The 17,248-nt window shown below is 37.8% G+C and overlaps 2 protein-coding genes across 2 annotated transcripts; both read right to left on the minus strand.

The window, feature by feature from the left end:
- Nucleotides 1-979: 979 nt before the first annotated feature.
- On the minus strand, nt 980-13,245 carry nbn (nibrin). The gene is made up of 17 exons (XM_022766153.1): nt 13,104-13,245; nt 12,145-12,266; nt 10,561-10,688; nt 10,197-10,356; nt 10,004-10,107; nt 9,802-9,919; nt 8,425-8,615; nt 8,201-8,301; nt 7,974-8,106; nt 7,670-7,878; nt 6,814-6,988; nt 5,646-6,327; nt 5,417-5,506; nt 4,202-4,342; nt 3,932-4,045; nt 3,797-3,846; nt 980-3,002 (listed from the first exon to the last, which is right to left on the minus strand). The coding sequence occupies exons 1-17, from the start codon at nt 13,132-13,134 to the stop codon at nt 2,969-2,971; spliced, it is 2,583 nt and encodes an 860-aa protein (XP_022621874.1). The 5' UTR covers nt 13,135-13,245; the 3' UTR covers nt 980-2,968.
- Nucleotides 13,246-14,278: 1,033 nt separating this feature from the next.
- On the minus strand, nt 14,279-15,607 carry msmp (microseminoprotein, prostate associated). Its single transcript, XM_022766222.1, has 4 exons — nt 15,508-15,607; nt 15,315-15,425; nt 14,537-14,645; nt 14,279-14,456 (listed from the first exon to the last, which is right to left on the minus strand). Exons 2-4 carry the CDS (start codon nt 15,421-15,423, stop codon nt 14,279-14,281), a joined length of 396 nt encoding a protein of 131 aa, XP_022621943.1. The 5' UTR covers nt 15,424-15,425; nt 15,508-15,607.
- Between the last annotated feature and the right edge of the window lie 1,641 nt (nt 15,608-17,248).

Here is a 17,248-nt window from a genome sequence, read left to right on the forward strand (position 1 = left end):
GAGCCTACCATGTTTTTTTTGGGGGGGGGGGGTTCTTAGTTTTAACTTCAGAGATTCTTCTTTTAGCTGCTATTGTAGTTAGTCGGAGCCATATACCTAAAAAGAATTAGAAAAGTCTAATAAATCCTGTTGCTTTGATTTTACCGCTACTGAAAGGCTTTCTATGCAAATAATTTAACTTGCAGATTTGAATGTATTCTTGGGCACCTATTGCTAGTTTTACTAGGGGCAGCAAGTTTGGACTTAAGTGTTTTCGCTAAGGTCGTGGTCATTAAAGGGTCATTCTGGTGTTTTACATTTCTCTTCTTTTTTTATTTACCTCTATATGAAAATCCACTCCAGTGAACAGCAGTTTTTAGATTTGTTTAGATTTGCATTCAGAACAATAGCATCATCATAGCGCAAGAAAATAAATCCACAATAATCATTTTTTGTATTTTTTTCTTATGGAATTGATTTTCCATAAAAACTATGAATGCCTCTGACATTTGGCATTCTGATATCTCACCAAATTAACCCATTCTTTAAACTAAAGATGGACGATGTGTTTACTGAGAGTGGTTTAATGTGATTTGTAGAAAATTGGATAAAACAAGAAACACCAGTGTGGTCCTTTAACTTTAGCCTTTAAAAAATAATTGCTAATTACATTATGATTAGAATATAGTGAAAAAGTAAAACAATTCTTGCTGTCATTTTGCTGTCAATTTATTTATCTTGATGCCACAATTATAACACTTAGTGCAAATTTTCTTGTCACTTTGAACAGTCAGCGCCAGTTCATCTGCATCTAATGGAATCCATATATATGTATATATATATACACATATATATACATATACACACAGAGAGAAGGGGTTTTAAAAAAGGCAGAAAAGGAAAAGCACATTCACAAAATACCCATTTTTTAAATCATACTATCAAAACGGTTTATTTTTTTTATTTTTAGTAAACCAAATCTTAGCATCCACTTTGTATTTTTTAATTACATTACACAATTTTTTGGCTATGCCTTTGAAGACTAACATCTAAACTCCATCTTGAACCTATTCATATGCCCTATGTGCAAAAGTGGATTAACATATCAGTTTTTGTTGCTGAACATCTGTGACTGGAGTCATATAATTGATTTTTCTTAATAATGTGAAACATTATACGCAACTTTGTTTATATTACTCTACAAAGCAATTACCAAGTCAGATTTCTTCCATAACTGTTTCTGAGACACACCAACAAGGCAAGCTCACAGGTAATTTTCCAATTCATGCTGACTTGTTGAACTATTTTTATTTCCATATCACCCCACACTGTATGTGTGTATCTATAAATTCTTCGACCATTTTTTGATACACCTTTACTGTAAACGACTACTGTTTTGTTAAGTGCCAAATAACAGTTTAGAGAGGTTATGAGCAATGACAGTAGCAATATATTTTAAATTTCTGCTACAGATTGCTTCCTTTCAGTCATTTAAACGCTGTCTGCAAGAGTGTGTTGCCATATGAATCTTTTTTTTTGTGTGCCACTCAAGCACAGCTCAAGGTTTGTTTATTGTGATGTGACACTTTGATCGTTGTGTAGGGAAATTCTTCTTTTGCCCCCTTCATACAATATAGTAGACAGAGTCAGTGTTAGTGGTGAAACATTACTAAATAATGTATGTAGTCACATTGCTTTTTCCACTAACAAGGTAGTTTAACACATTACTGTTTAAGTTTTGGTAATCATATAAGAGTTAACTAATGGAAATCTTGTTACTTGTGTTAAATACTGATTTTCAATCAAAGAATTATTCCTTGATGCTTTTTTTCACTGACTTTTGAATATTGTTTTGATATAAACATTAAATATATGCATGTAGGCATGAACGACTGCCTAGCAGCAGCTGCTTTGAGCAGAAGAAAGAAAAGTGCTATAAGGACGGACGTGATAAGAGTTTTAACCAGTACGTTAAAAACAGGACTGCAGAGGAGACTGAGTGACTCAAAAGTGGCGTTAACTCTTATTATTTTGAATTTACTTAAGGAAAGATTAAAAACATGACCTTGTTACTTTCAGGTCGGACACACCTGTCCACTGCTACCAACTCAGAGAGAAAATCTGGTTGCTTAATAAAGCACTGACAGGTTTATTTGGTACCCATCCAAGAAAGCAACTTGCAAGTACGTAGTCAAGTAGTAAGCAAAAATAATCCTGTTGAAATTTAGAGGAAGCAACTGTGTTTCAAGGCCAGTCTCCAAATGTCTTTTGGCCACTCTGCTGCTCATGACTTTTATTACTGCACAATTTACGCTTAACGCTGAGTTAACACTCAACTTGTACATAGCACTTGTTGTGAATATGAAGGGACATGTGGATTTCAACTATCTACACAGACAGGCCAACAGATGTTTGGCATGACGACTACTTATCTGAACAGTTTCAGATCTGTAAAAGTGCCTGAAGGGTTGGCTCATCGGAGATCGTTTTAAGACACTGTAACACTTGAATCCACCTCAAGTTTCTAGTTCAGCTAAAACCAGGGAACACATTTGGTCTTAACTTCAAAACAAAGGAGAAGCTGCTTTCAGCATGTAGAGCTTTAATGCTCTCTTGTACAATTGAAGAGTTTTTAATGTTTTGTATGCCGTATTTTTTATTATTGACAAATAAAAACTGAGAAAAATCTCTGAACATGAGACTGTTTTGTTACATTGCTTGCTGTCAGTAGTTTAATCAGTTATATAAAGATATTCTTAGATAGAACAGGAAGAACAGAAAACTGACATTGGGAAACATTTCTGATTATTTTAGCGTATATGAAGCATTAACTTTATGTTGTATCTGTCAACATTATAGTTAAAATGCTGATACAGATTATATATGAAGTTAATTCTGGAGTCCTTCTCATATTGGGTTGATGGGGTTTGACATACTTCCTGTGTCTCTGCAATGAATTCCCACTGGAGGACTTCAAGATGAAGGCATTTCATCTTCTCTTGGTTAGTTTGGTGGGGTTGTACCTAAACACAGGCACACACAAAAAGAGTTTATCTCAAAGGTTGGTCCATGACAGGATGGGCTTTTAACATTCCTCATGGATCATTCCTCAATGTCCTTAGAGGCATTTTGAACAAACAATAAAACCAGCCCAAATTAAGCGCTATAAAACATGGACAGTGTTTGAACAGGTTAAAGCAAACAGGCTTCCTATAAACCACGTCTGGAAACTTCGGTATTTTTTTGGTAGGTCTAAACGGATTGTTTTCTTAGAGGCAGGGTCTGTTCCCTGGCTACGCATGACTGACTGAGCATGACTCAGTGATCAAACAGCTCAGCCTTGACACACACACGCACACACACATATGGACGGACACACACACACACACAATCAATCTCAGACTCTTTTCTGCTTAGTCAAAGAAAACATAGCAGTGGCGACAGCAGCAGCGGCAGCTTACATCACCTGTTTCCTTGGTAACCGCTGTGACGGAAGAATTACTACGTCCCGATTGGTTAAACTGAAGCTACAAAGGCCCCATGTCCATAATTCTCAGTTAATTATGTTGTCTGCACCTGATTATAATGACTGAGGCTGTACAGACTTTGTTGAATCTCTATTTTGACTATCATACATCCTCAGGGAGGGACAGAGTGAGTTCTAATACAAAATTAAAGGTGTTATTTACCCAAATTTCAATGTCTGAGAGAAAATAAAATATACTAATTTAACTTTAATATAAAGGAAGGAAGCTGTGAAGGGGAATAATAAAGTTACCTCACACCTTCTGACAGAAAATGAGAATCTCTTTCTCACCTGAAGAGGTCATCTCCTACAGTCTCGTCCCGTCTGCTCTGTCGCTCCTCCTGAAGTAAACACAGGCTCAAATCATGAATGGAGAGCTTAGGCAGAGACAGACAGATAAGACAGACTGAGAGCTACAAGAATTACCTCAGCCGCATCTTTCAGCCATTCATCCAGATCAGAGTTCTTGCCCTTGTTGTGAACCAGCAGATCAGACCGTCCAATGAAGTGGGGTGAGCCCTCTGCACCCGGCACTCGGCTCTGAAAACAGGCACACAAGGAAATTCAAACACATAAAAACAAAACAAAGAAAAAGAAAGACAATGATCCTGTATATGGGGCAAATTTTGTTGAAATTTTGTTTTTGTGCTTTGTGGTCTTCAACTGAGGCTTGTCGAGGGTGCGTCGTAATCTGACCTTGCGGAAACATTTGTAGTTCTTTGCGTAGCCGTTGCCTGGCATCTGCTTTGGTTTGGTTTTGGGAGGTGCGGTCACAGTGAGAGATCGAAATTCCACTAACACCAACTTCTTAGGAAGGTCTTCATCAATCTTGGACTCCTGCAGAACAGCACATCAGGAATTCAGCTTTTGTCAGATGGACAGTTAATATTCTTTGTAGCATAGATCAATGTTGTAGAATATCAGAGGAAACACCATGAAAGTGATCTAAACAATGACATGGTGTTCAGGCAGCTGGTTGGACGGTTTACAATGCTGTGTCAACATTTTATAGATAAATATTTCACATCAATAAACATTTTGGATAAGGACCTCTAGACTTGGCTAAAAGAAAAAGGCAAAAACTGTCACTCAGATACAGTATGTACTGAGTGGGACATTTTATAGTTTAAAAATAAACTTGTCAGCACTGTAACAGGGAGATTGTTTCTAAATTAAATACATATCTTAAACATTTCGATACTGATATTTCTTATAACTAATTCAGTTCAATTTTCAATTTATCAGTTGGGCTGTCAATTATCAAAGCGCAAAAAACCGTGCCTATGGAAACCTAATATTCATATTAACTGATGTTTTAACATGTCATCAAGCCCTGCAGTGGGCAGCAGGCTGTGCCACGATAAATCCACTGGGCACCAGGGTGGGCAACATGATTCTCTATATCCTACACTTACCACAGCAAAGCGCAGATACTCAGTGGCATGACCTGGCCTCATATCTACATTGTGTCCGTTTAGGCTGAACTACTGTGGCTGGCCCAACACGCTCGTTTAGGCAGCCTCATCTGAATCCCACAGCCCGCGCCAACCTCCATCACTGTTTATCTAGTTTGAATAGTCTCTTAAGAGCTGGACAGACAGGAAACATCAAAGAAAAGGCAAAACAAATATATCTTGCCAGTCAACTCTAAAATACAGATGACAAGCTGGAGTTTCATCAAACCTTTCTGATCTGCCCTTTAACAAATAAGTGTCTTTATTCACTTTAATGCGTCCAGCACTTCCCATCTGTCCAGAGCGTTAAGCTTCATAAAAAACTGAGATGGTTTATGTTGACAAATATATAAAACTAGAAAATACAGCATCTGGGTATAGCTAGAAAAGTGAAGCTTATTCAAAGGAAGGAAGAGAGACAAAAGTGCAACAATAAGAGCTTTTTCACACGACTTACTTGGACCTCTTGTTTGATCAAAACTGCTTTCAGTGGGGTCTTAGTCTCTTCCTCAGGCTCGCAAATATCTGCCTTGAGTAGATCTAAGTCCTACAGGAATACAAAGGGTGAAAAATGAGCAGTAAGCAGTTGTTTGTATGGAGACAGCTGAAGTTTTCATTTCCTTTCTCCAGATAACTCGATGATGAAAAGAACACTGATGAACTGAGAGTAAATCTTCTTTCCTCACCTCAATGAAAGACACCTCATCATCTTCAAAAGGCAGTATGTTTTTTTTACTTGTGCTGGCAGATGACATATGAGGAGGTTTGCTGGACTCATGATTAGTTGTCATGTATTCTGAGGGATGAAGCTTCTCTGTCTTGATGGAGATAATATGCTGTTCAGATTTTTGGCCGTGGTTCTTCTGGGAACCTGACTCTTTTTCCAGGCCCACCAGTAGCCTCTGGTTGGTTTCACGGTCTTCTACATGGAGGCGTTGCCTCTTGCTTGAAGACGAAGGCTCCACCGTATTTAAACCCTGTTTCTGCTCAGTTGAACTTTTCGTTAACTGTGCTTGCAGGCCTTGTTTGCTTGAGGGTTGCTCATCAAAGAAATCCATATCTTCAGACATAATAGACTCCAGTTCCGCTAACTGTATCTCTTCTTCCATCTCTTTCCTCTTTCTACTCTGTGGCTCCTCCTGCGCAGTGTGGGAGACCCCATGTAGCGGAGCCTCTGACCGTCCTGCGAACAGATCTACTCCTGATCCCACTGGAGTCTGGGATGTGGCTGCAGCGAGTCTGTTAGAACGTGAGTATGTTTCATTAGATGCGACTGAGGTGCCTGGTGACTGTATTCTGCTGATGGATGATGCCAGTACAGGCCGCTTTGGCTCTGACATAATGGTGGAGAACTCATCGTCCAAAGGCCTTGAAGGAAGGATGAAACAAAGAAATGGCTAAGAAGAGACTTCCAGCCAGTGCAGCACAGTTTCTCCCAAAGCATGTTAGAGATACAGTATATTTCAGCTGTTTAAGTATGTTAGCACTAGTAAGTAAAACAAATCACTGATTTAAGATTGTCATCTTATTGAGTAAGTAATCAAAAATGACAAGACAATTTTGGAAATGTTCCTTGCATGTGCCCACAGCTAATACATACTATCGTATCATTGCTTTCTCTTCATTTCACTATGATATGAAATACATGCATCTAAACATACATTTCTAAACTGTTCAGGTTTGCAGGGAGTAAACATAATGTCTGTTTTTGTTGTAATCAGTCAATGGTATGTTTACTCTCATTTGTTAAGTGGTTTTACATTAACTGAACATTAATCAAAGTGCGTTACCTGCACGCTAAAACACGCAAAACACTGGTGTTGTTGTCCACATTATTAAAGAGCAGATGTTTACCTTTTCTTGTTGACTGGCTGAAAGAAACTGGTCAGAGTTGATTGTTTCTGTGGGGAAGTTTGTGCAGGGAGTCTTGGTTTCTGAGGAGACTGCCTCTGAAAGAATGTCTTCACACCACCATTGGTCCTACAAGTGGGTGGCTGGGACCTAATATCACTACTCCCTTCACCTGAAACTGCAAAAACATTTACTTTTAAGAAAATTTCTTACAGCATTAGAAGCATTTCAGCTCTTATCAGGAGCGAATTAAAGGAATAGTTTGACATTTTCGGAGATACGCTTATTTGCTTTAGATGCTTGCTGCTTGGTGCTTTTAGAGAGGTAGATGAGAAGGTTGATACCATTCTCATATGTTTGCAACACCTGCAGCTGGTTATCTTAGCTTAGCATGGAGAATTGGAGCAGGGGGAAACAGCTGGGCTTGGCTCTGTCTAAAGGTAACAAAATCTACCTACCAGAACCTTTAAAGCTCATTAATAAACACCTATATTTTTTAAGTTACCAATACTGGCCACATTAAAAGGATCTGGTATATGCCACATGTGACCGATCCATGTTTAAGACTTCTTCCAAATCGATGCTGTTTATACATTAATTTGTAACAGCACAATGTGTAATAATATATGTAAAATTTACTACAGGCAAAACATATTGTTGAACAATTAAGGAGAGGATCTAGAAACTGTCTATTTTTCATCATGACAATTATTAACGATAACTCATGTGTAAATGCAGATACTCCATGTGATGTCACACAGAATAATCTGATCAGTTTCACAAAGATTTTAAATAGAAAATGAAAACAGAACACTGGACAAGTATTGGTGTATCATCTCCAATTCATTCTTGCAGCTACCTGTCAGTTTGGACTCAGGCTTCTTCCTCTGTGAGTTTGTGCTATTAGCGGTGTTGAACGATGAGCTCATTGTATCAGCCACGATGCACTGAGTGGACCTCTTCTCAGCTGTGACTTTGGATCCACGATACTGACTTTTGTTACCGATTTGCTTCCTCTCAGGAGTTTCTCCTACTGCTGTGAACCCTGTCACCTCACATAGCTCTGACCTGGCAAAGGCATTAAAATTACACACATCAAACTGGCTTTCTGGAATGGACAACTTTTTCACGAGAATGATGTGTGTGTGCGAGTGTGTCGTTACCTTTCTGATGGCTCTGTGTTCACTGCATATGCAGTGATGTTTTGAGATGGGGCAGGTAACACAGTCTCATCCACCGCCACGTTCTGTGACAGCGAAGCACTTGGGATTCTGGGTTTCACTTTTGGTACTGCTTCTAAAACACAAATGAAGATAGAAACAAATCAAAGAAAACTGTTAACGCAAGAGCAAAAATAAAAATAAAGAAATCCGTCTGTCTGGTCGCCCACCTGAGTCTGGCATTTGACTGGATGGATTGCAGTATTTGTCACAGGAAGCGTAGATGGCAGCCAAACCAATTTCAGACTCTGTTATGACTCGAAGGCCTTTTCTGTGTTAGTGAAAAAAGGAAAAATACCAGAGAGAGGGGGAGAGAGTTTTAAAGCATTCACAAGTCACTCACTATAGATTTTTCTATAGAATTCTCTATAGCAGAACACAAGTTTGTGCGAACCTTTGAACAATGTTCTTCACAGAGTTTGCCCACTCTGCGGTAGAGGAAGAAAGCAGAGCTTGGGAGCTGCCTGTTGAAACATCGACCACACAGCTCCGTGGAGACTCCAGCAGGTCCCGGGGCAGCGAGCCCTCCTCCAGCAGCTGGCTTTTGCCTCTTCCAAAGCTCACTGCTGTACTCAGACGCTTCAGCTGCAAATAACATAGAAGAGCAGAAATGTTTATTTACAAATAGGATGAGAGGGACAGAGAGAGTGCCTATAGTTTCGTGCTAGTTGAAGAGCCTCTCTTCCACTGTTGGTCTATCGGAAAGCCCAAGCCTTTCAGTGATCCATAAATATTTTAGTTATTATAAAAGCAATTGTTCCAGGGAATATTCTTTACTGTCGTTGTACTAATGTACACTGTAGGAATCTGTGCAAGTCATCTTACATAAGAGATGTTTTCAAACGTCCATAAGACATCAGACTTCACTTCATACTGTTGTGTCCCGAAAGTCAAGCGAGGCAGGACATATAAAGTCTGCTGTCTCTGCCGAGGTTTCATAATGTGCACATGCCCTCTGGTGCACCTGACCTCATCTGGAGGTTCAGGTTTTCACCCATGTATGATTCATAGCTGTAGTATTTTTACAGCCGCAAGCATGAAGTAAAGGCACACCAATAAATGTGGAAATGATTAATCAATTAATTCATTATTTTATTGAAACTCTTTAAATTTAATTGCAACATTTAAATGAGCTTGTGATTTTAGTCAACTCAAATCAAATACCATGGATTTGTTTATAGTTTGAGAAGGGCAAACACTGTATTTACCTGCCTTACTTCATTTTGTTATGAAATAAGCATTTACATTTTTCTGCTTGTTGATGAGACTATATAAATAAACATATTCATTTAAAACTTTTAGGTCTCGTAGCTTCTCCTGGACATTTGTCATTATTTTTTACTTTTTATAGACAAAACAATTCATAAAGTAATGTAGAAAATAATCAATAAATCCTATAAAAGTGAAAACAATCATGAGTTGCAACTCTTGTAAAAACCAAGCTCTCCACTGGAGCAGTGACTCTCCCCAAGGATCCCCAGGCTGCCCACTGCCTGGCAACTGATATTCAGCTGATAAACATGAAGCTCATAAGATCATGTGACTTCCCATCATTTTTTTATGGCTGAAAAACAAGCAGGGTCATGGGCAATTATACAGCTAATAACAAGTGCTCATTTCTACAACTCTCAAGTGTTTTGTTATCGTTGATTGAGGAGGATAAGTACAGACAAATTCTAAATGATCACCAGCAATCCTGATATTTTATGTCTGGTTATTTAGCGGCATCACAAGCAATATTAAGTTATTATGAAGAAAGAAGTCGACAAACCTGTTTGGCACTGAGGAATATGAAGGTCTTTTCAGTGAAAAGCTGTTTGCGAACCGCAACCACTCCAAGGTTAACGTCCTCCTTACTCAAGCTGGGCTCATCGATCTCAGGGATGAATCTTAAAAACAATAAACAGCACAGATGAAATACTGTTTGGTTCAGTGTAGCTGGTGTGTATACATGGGGATGGATTGTTTTGTACCTCTCAGGTTTAGGAGGTGGCAATTTTTGCTGAATTGCGTTGTTGAGCTCTGAGAAGTACTCTGGCTTCACGATGGGACGGCAGCACAGCAGAGCAGAAATAGTCTAATTAGGGCAACACACAAGCATGTTAGCACAAACTCAGGGACGGACACATAACATGTGCCAGTGAGGATATAAAGTCTGGTTCTAACCTTGATGGTGACTTTAACAGTAGGCATAGCCAGGTGGGTGCAGTCCTGAGTCCATGTGTTGACCAGCTTTCCGCCCAAAGCCAGCAGGGCCTGAGAGAGTGTTGCCTTGCCATCGTTGTCCACACATGACGAACATACCACTGGCTTCTGATAGTCCACACTGACGCAAAAAAGACACAGTGACAGAAATACGTAATGCAATATTTTTTAGAATGAATTTGTGTTAAATATATGTCGTACTGACCATTTTATGAGTTTTGGGGAAATAAAATTAAGTGATGGCACCAGTCAGTGATTTCAAAAAACAAAATCATGGTTCTATGATGTAAAACACAACAGACCAGGTCTTCTTTCTGATACATACCTGAATTTGCTGTAAAATGCCCCAAATGTTACATTGTCCCCTGACTGCAAGTTTACTATTGTGTTCTCCGTCACTCGCTGGCCATTGACAAAAGTGCCATACTTGGAGGTGTCTTTCAAAGTCAGGGTCTAAAAGCAAAGTACATGACGAACCCATGAAATTGTTAATTCATCAAACAAACCATCTTACATCTTTCTGTTCAATTATTCATGTGCTAACGAGAAACCCTTCCGTTAAAATTATGCCGGAAATGGAAATGTATCCCAAGATCAGAAAATCAATTAAACCTTAAGCGTAACAACAAATGGACAGGACTGCAGTGGTGAAACAAAATGAAATGTAAATTCATTTCAGTATTAACAGATAGAGAATAACTTTTACATGATCTTGTGTTACAGTAGGTTTATGAATGTTTTTATCCAGATGAAATCAAACAGAAAAACAGAAAGGATTTTCATCAAATAAATATATCCAGAGTATTAAGATAATCATGGCTGGTGATTGGTTTCATATGAAACAAAAATGAGAACTTTACAATGAGAACTTTACCATCAAAAAGATGATTGGTTTTAAACTTTACTTTTGAATTTTAAGATTACATTTGCTAGAAAGTGCCCAAAAACAACGACATATATCAGCATTTATCTATTTTCTATTTATCTCTTTGCATGTGTATTACTCAGCAAAGGCTGCATGTTTTTTTAAAATAACAACATAATAGCAATTTTACACTTGTAAGTGACCACTATTATTAAGCACAGTAGTTTTCCACTTTCACTTATGCAATACTGGTGCAACAGCACCACCTTCTGCCATTACACAGGTTAATATTTTCCAAATTAAATCATATTACTCATCTACTTGGCACATTATTAGAAGGGTTAATATGGACAAATGAAAATACTGATAAATCTGCAAACTATTCACACCAATATGAGACTAACTTATGCATATCTGTGATGACATAAAGTGAAAACATTTTTTTTAATTAATTGTAACTGGGGTCAGATCTCACTTTGTGTGACCTCTTAATTGGAATTTGTTCTTCAGCAACAATATATGCCACTGAAAATTTTATCAAAACCTTTACATCATGAGACTATGATCCTATTCAAAGACAGGAAGCGGTAATATTAAATTACTTCCAAGCTCAAGTTGCTGTATGTGATGTTGGGTGAATAATACTGATGGAACAGTTGGCTTGAGGCAGTCCAGCGCTGTGTGCAATTTCTATGGATGTTTTAAATTTGTTTTTTTCTGCCATGAAAAGTTGTCACAATTGGAATCCATTGTAACCAAAATGATCATACCCTCTGCCCATTCCCCTCAGTTGCACCGTTTTACATAAGGATTAAATTTAAGTGTATAACTTGATCAACAGGGTTGTCTCATCAGGGTCGATGCCCCTAAATTCCAGATAGAGAGACATTCAGTCTTCTATATGTTCAGTGTTACTGATTAAAATTTCCAGTGTCATTGGAATATTTCAGTGGTTTAAACACAGCATACTCAGTCCACATCAAGAATTAAATATGTGGTAACTTTCTGGCCATATCATCCCCTCATTTGCCATCTTTCTGTCACCTGGTCAGTAGCAGTGAGGTGAGCGTGAGCCCTGCTGATGGACTGGTCATTGGTAAGAAGGATGTCACAGTTCTTGCGTCCCACCACATACTCTTTACTGGCAAGGAGATAGTGGGTCTCACCTGTGGGTGACAGAGGGCAGGTTATGGACCGTTCAATGCAGAATCAAAAACAATAAGCTTACTTGAGGTATTATGAAGTTAACTTCTTACATGACAATTCAGACACTTAGTCTGATAAGTTAATGTGTGTTTTTTTTTGTTTTTGTATTTGTTTTTTTTAAATAGTCTTGGTTTACATGAAGGGACAGAGGACGCTGAGACAGCCTAAATCCACAGAAAGAAATGTGGCAAGTTCTCTAAGATGCTTGGAACAACATAACTGAAAAACTGTGTGTAAATGTACAGAGGAGAACTAGTGCTGCTTTAAAAGTAAAGGGTGGTCACAGCAAATATTGATTTTATTTAGATTTTCCGCACTTTTTATGCAGTTTACTATTCATGGTATTGTTTTTGAAAGCATCCTCATCTTACTTTTAGTGCGTAAAACCGTTACACAGTATTGTAAATCAAAGTAAATATATGGTGTTTTACTGTTCTCTGTAAAGATACTGCAGATTTAAATTTGTTTTGAGACCGATTTTAAACCATACTTGAGCCAATCGCATGTTTAGAAGCATCAAACTGCACATGTATCATTGCCATTAAGTTAAAAAAAAACTTCAGTGGCTATTTTCACATTACTAATGGTATTGGCAGCCTCTCCATCCAAAACATTTCAGTAACTGTGAACCAAAGAGCTAGACTATTTATGTACACCAAACCGATCATTTTCGACATTTTGTAGTTTAATCACAAACGTCTGCACACAATAACAGTTGACTCCATCAAGAGGTAAACTTTAACAAGCTAGCTGTGTTAGCTAGCTGGATAAATGTCAGCCACGAAAGTCAAAGTTACCTCCAGGCTGCAAGGGTGTCAGTATCCACATTTTACTGCTATCTGGCACGTTTTAATCAATTATAACCAGCTTCAAGTCAGGAGGAAGATAGCATTTAACTAACAACTACCAACAAGGTGGACACTCACAGCGCGCCACCGAATGACGTTCAAACACTGCGACGCTACCGCCTTTTCAAAATAAAAGTCTAATTCCTCTCATTCACGTAGCGTCAGTGAACCTATCCCAAATTACACCTCATAGACAGTGTGTTATTTATGTAGGCTAATATTGTACATTTCTTGACAGAAAAAACAAATAGCAAAGAGTAAAAAAAAAAAATGCCTTCGACCATAGAAGAGCCATAAAAATCTCCATTTCCACGCTCTCAAGTGGATGCCATGTAAAAGCCTTCACGTAATAAATATAGGACAATGCATTGTAAAGATACACCAGTGCGCCTACTCACATGCCTCCCTCGGAGTGTGTTGATACACAATGAATATAAAGGCACATATTTGGTAAAAACTAGGCGTGGTCAAATATGAAACATGAATTTATAAGATTGTAGTGAAACTATATCAATTCTGACCTTGATCTTCTGTGAATATTCAAAAAATTAGTACATTTAATTAAGTTCAAGTCGTGCTGTTCTGAATTACAGAGACAGTCTGAGTCTTCTATATCATTGCAATAATTAATTTAACAGACCCATAGCTTAATAATTCAGTATGAATTCATTTTTTTGTGTGACATTACTCCATCTATAACTCATACAGCAGGCAAGAAACTAGATAGAACATTTATTAGTAAATATATTGATATTTCATGTTTAAATAGTATAATGATAAGTCACACGTGACAAAACAAGAAATTGGACATAGGCCTATAGTTTTTACTGAATCATAAAACATCAACCAGAAATAAACCAGCCATTCAGACAAGCTCATCAACAACAAACATCAACAACACAATTGAAAAGTATGAAATGATACATACAAACAGAAGTAGCATAATTCCCATGGTATTCACAGATCTTGTTGTAAAATCCAGTTTGGTTAAGTCTCTCTCAAATTTCATAATAAAATAAAACTTGTGGCCTTTATTTATTGAATTCAAACTAAACATCACACATTTCTTTATTGCTGTTTTTTTTTTTTTTAGTTTTTATTTATTTATTTATTTTTACGTTAATTCAAAATAGAGGATCATTGTCAGATTTCCATGGTTGGCCTGCAGCTGGTCTGAGATGGCCTCGTCCCCAGAGACATGGTAGTTTATGATTGGCTCTCATCACTGCAACACTAGTGCAAGAGTCATCAGGTTTACGAATGATCTCACACCAGTCTGGATAGTCCACAGGTTTAGATCCACTGTAGGGAAGATTAGAGTTGGATCAGAACATATGTTGAATACTTTTTTCACTGTACTGAAGTTGTGAAAACAAACTCACTGGTCACAGCATCCTACTCCGAAAGGCTCCATGCAGACACACTGGTAGCAGTCACTGGTGATCCAGCTCTCTCCTATCCCGTAAACGTGTCCCATGTGTTCACAGCTCCCTGAAAATGCAAAACATCAGTTACTGTGACATGTACAGTGGTGCAAGAAGTACCCAGATCCTTTACCCGGATAGACGTAAAAATACTACAATGTAAAATATACTGCATTACAAATAAAAGTCCCGCATTCAAAAGTAGCATTTAAATATATGATTATGATTATTATTATTATTAATAACTTTATTTGTACAGATGCAGCCCAATGTGCATTACAAAACAGGATTAAAAACAATGTGAAGCCAAAAAAAACAAAAAATAAATAGCTAAATAAATAAATTATCGATAACAACATTATAAAACAAAAACAACATCTTTAAAACCAACAGGAAAAATTGATGTAAATTTGCAGCTGGTCGAGGCGGAGTCTGTTTGAACTACTTGTTGTTGGGTAATTTATTCAATATACTGTGCATCATATTCCATGAACTCATTATAAGTTTTGGATGAAACATCTGAATCTGGAGAGAAACCAGGAATTAGAGCCACCAAATAAACAAAGTGAGTAGTACAATATTCTTCCCTGAAATGTGGTAAAGTAGAAGTATAAAGTAGCATAAAGTATAAGTATACATACCTCAAAATAACACTTAAGTACAGTAAATGTTCTTACACAACTTACTCTCTAGTACTAGACATTTACAAGCACACACACACACACACACAATGTACCTTTGGTATTGAAGAAGCACTCCCCACTGTTATACACAGAAAAACATGGCACACTGCCACTCAGGACCAAGAGTAAAACCAAGAGTACTCCTCCTGCTGTGTTTGCCATTTCTGAAAAAAAATCAGAATAAATGCACATGTTAAAATAGAAACTATAATAACGAGTAGAGAGAAAAGCCAGGTTGTGTCTTACCTGCTTTGAACTTTCCACTATGTTATATAGAAATCCTCTGTTGCTGTATTTCTGTCAGTGCTTCACTTTCTGCGTCTCTTGCCTGCATTCACCCTCTTGTTGTTCTTCTCTGTTCCCTCTTGTCCCTCTCTGGCTCTCTGTGCCTCCTCTCCAGTGCCACTCTTGAACTGACGCACTTTCTCCCTGTGCTCTCAGATATTTATACTGCACCAGCTCGTCTTTATCGCCGCACTCATTTCTACTTTCTTCGTTGCTTTTTGTCCACCCCCTCCCTCTCATTAATTGCTATTTTATATCTGCACACACACAAATATACTAACACACACAAGCATTATTATTGAAACGTCTGTCATGCCCTCTTGTACTGCTCCACAGAAATTGCCCTGAGTATACAGTGTGCACCCTTTCAGATAACATTTGTCTCAGAGGGTGCCATTTGACCCTATCACTAAATCCACTATCACCATCTACAGGACAACCAGCCAGAGGCCTATTGTTACGCACAGGAGGTGCATGTGTGTTTACAAATATGAACCTTTGACCCCAGCTCAGCATCCAGATGCATGTAAACGTATTTTACTGTGGCATTCGAAGAAAATAATGTTCTGAAGCATATCTTAAAAAGACAACATGGTTTTTCGTTGTTAGAATTGGATATTCATTCTACTGTGTTCAAATGGAGATGCTAAGGATGTTTTTGATAATTGTATTTCTCTTACAACCGACTAGTCATCTAACTCCCTGATGCACATCAGTTGCTTAATTCAATTTCATGTCATATTGTTAATGAACAATCATGCAAATTACAAGATTTTAAATACGGTTTAACACGATTCAGTGAACTTTCATTTTCCTATTAGGAGTCTCTTTGACGTGATGTGTTTTTACATCCTTTTTTGTGTGTGTTTTTTTCCTCTGCAGGGGAGGAGACGTGATATTTGGGGGCTTTTTATGTGAGTGTTTTTTTTTCTTCTTTTTGTGAGTGTTGGAGGATGGGATTCCTTTTCTTTGTGCTGGGGTTTGTTTGGATAAACCATCTTGAGTCCTCAGATAACATGCATGTCACACAAACACACACACAAATTTGTTTGTCACTTTTGCGGAGATTTGACTGCCTAGAGGCTCAAAACTTAACCTATCGTCAGTGAATGTACAATTCATGTTTGCTCACACTGGACGTATTTGCAATGACAACAAACTAGGGACATAACTTTTATCTGAAATTAAACAACTATCAGGTTTAAAATCAGTCCTTAAACTGATACTCAGATGTGACTACAAGTCACACACCCGGGGTCACACACCCAGACGCCCTCTAGTGCTGCAGCATACACATTGTTTTTCCGATGCTCTTGTTCAGATGTATTCACAATTTCAATAGATTGCCTCAGATGGCTACTGTCCACCCTGACCTGTCTACCCAGTTTGCAATAACTCAATGTAAATTCACTTTTATGTATGCATTACTCCATCTATAACTCATACAGTAAGCAAGAAACTAGTTAGAACAATTATTAATAAATATATTGATATTTAATGCTTATATAGTATGATAAGTGAAACGTGTGACAAAAAAAGAAATTACAAATATAGTTTTTACTGAAACACAAAAGAACAACCAGAAATAAACCAGCCATTCAGACAAGCATATCAATAACAAACATCAACAATTGAAAAGTATGAAATGAAACATACAAACTGAAGTAACAGATAATTCCTGTGGCAGTTATTCACTGGTTTT

The sequence above is a fragment of the Seriola dumerili genome, unplaced genomic scaffold, assembly GCF_002260705.1.
Source record: "Seriola dumerili isolate Sdu_G_001 unplaced genomic scaffold, Sdu_1.0 BDQW01000814.1, whole genome shotgun sequence".
NCBI lineage: Eukaryota > Metazoa > Chordata > Actinopteri > Carangiformes > Carangidae > Seriola > Seriola dumerili.

Excerpts from the sequence above, each read along its gene's own strand:
- nbn (XM_022766153.1), bottom strand. The coding sequence starts at position 13,134 with ATGTGGATACTGACACCCTTGCAGCCTGGAG. Across the intron at positions 4,046-4,201 it reads ACTACAAATGTTTCCGCAAG|AGCCGAGTGCCGGGTGCAGA; the intron begins GTCAGATTACGA and ends GCCTGTTTTCAG. Across the intron at positions 3,003-3,796 it reads GTAGGAGATGACCTCTTCAG|GTACAACCCCACCAAACTAA; the intron begins GTGAGAAAGAGA and ends GCCTGTGTTTAG.
- msmp (XM_022766222.1), bottom strand. The coding sequence starts at position 15,423 with ATGGCAAACACAGCAGGAGGAGTACTCTTGGTTTTACTCTTGGTCCTG. Across the intron at positions 14,646-15,314 it reads GTGCTTCTTCAATACCAAAG|GGAGCTGTGAACACATGGGA; the intron begins GTACATTGTGTG and ends TTGCATTTTCAG. Across the intron at positions 14,457-14,536 it reads GGAGTAGGATGCTGTGACCA|TGGATCTAAACCTGTGGACT; the intron begins GTGAGTTTGTTT and ends TCTTCCCTACAG.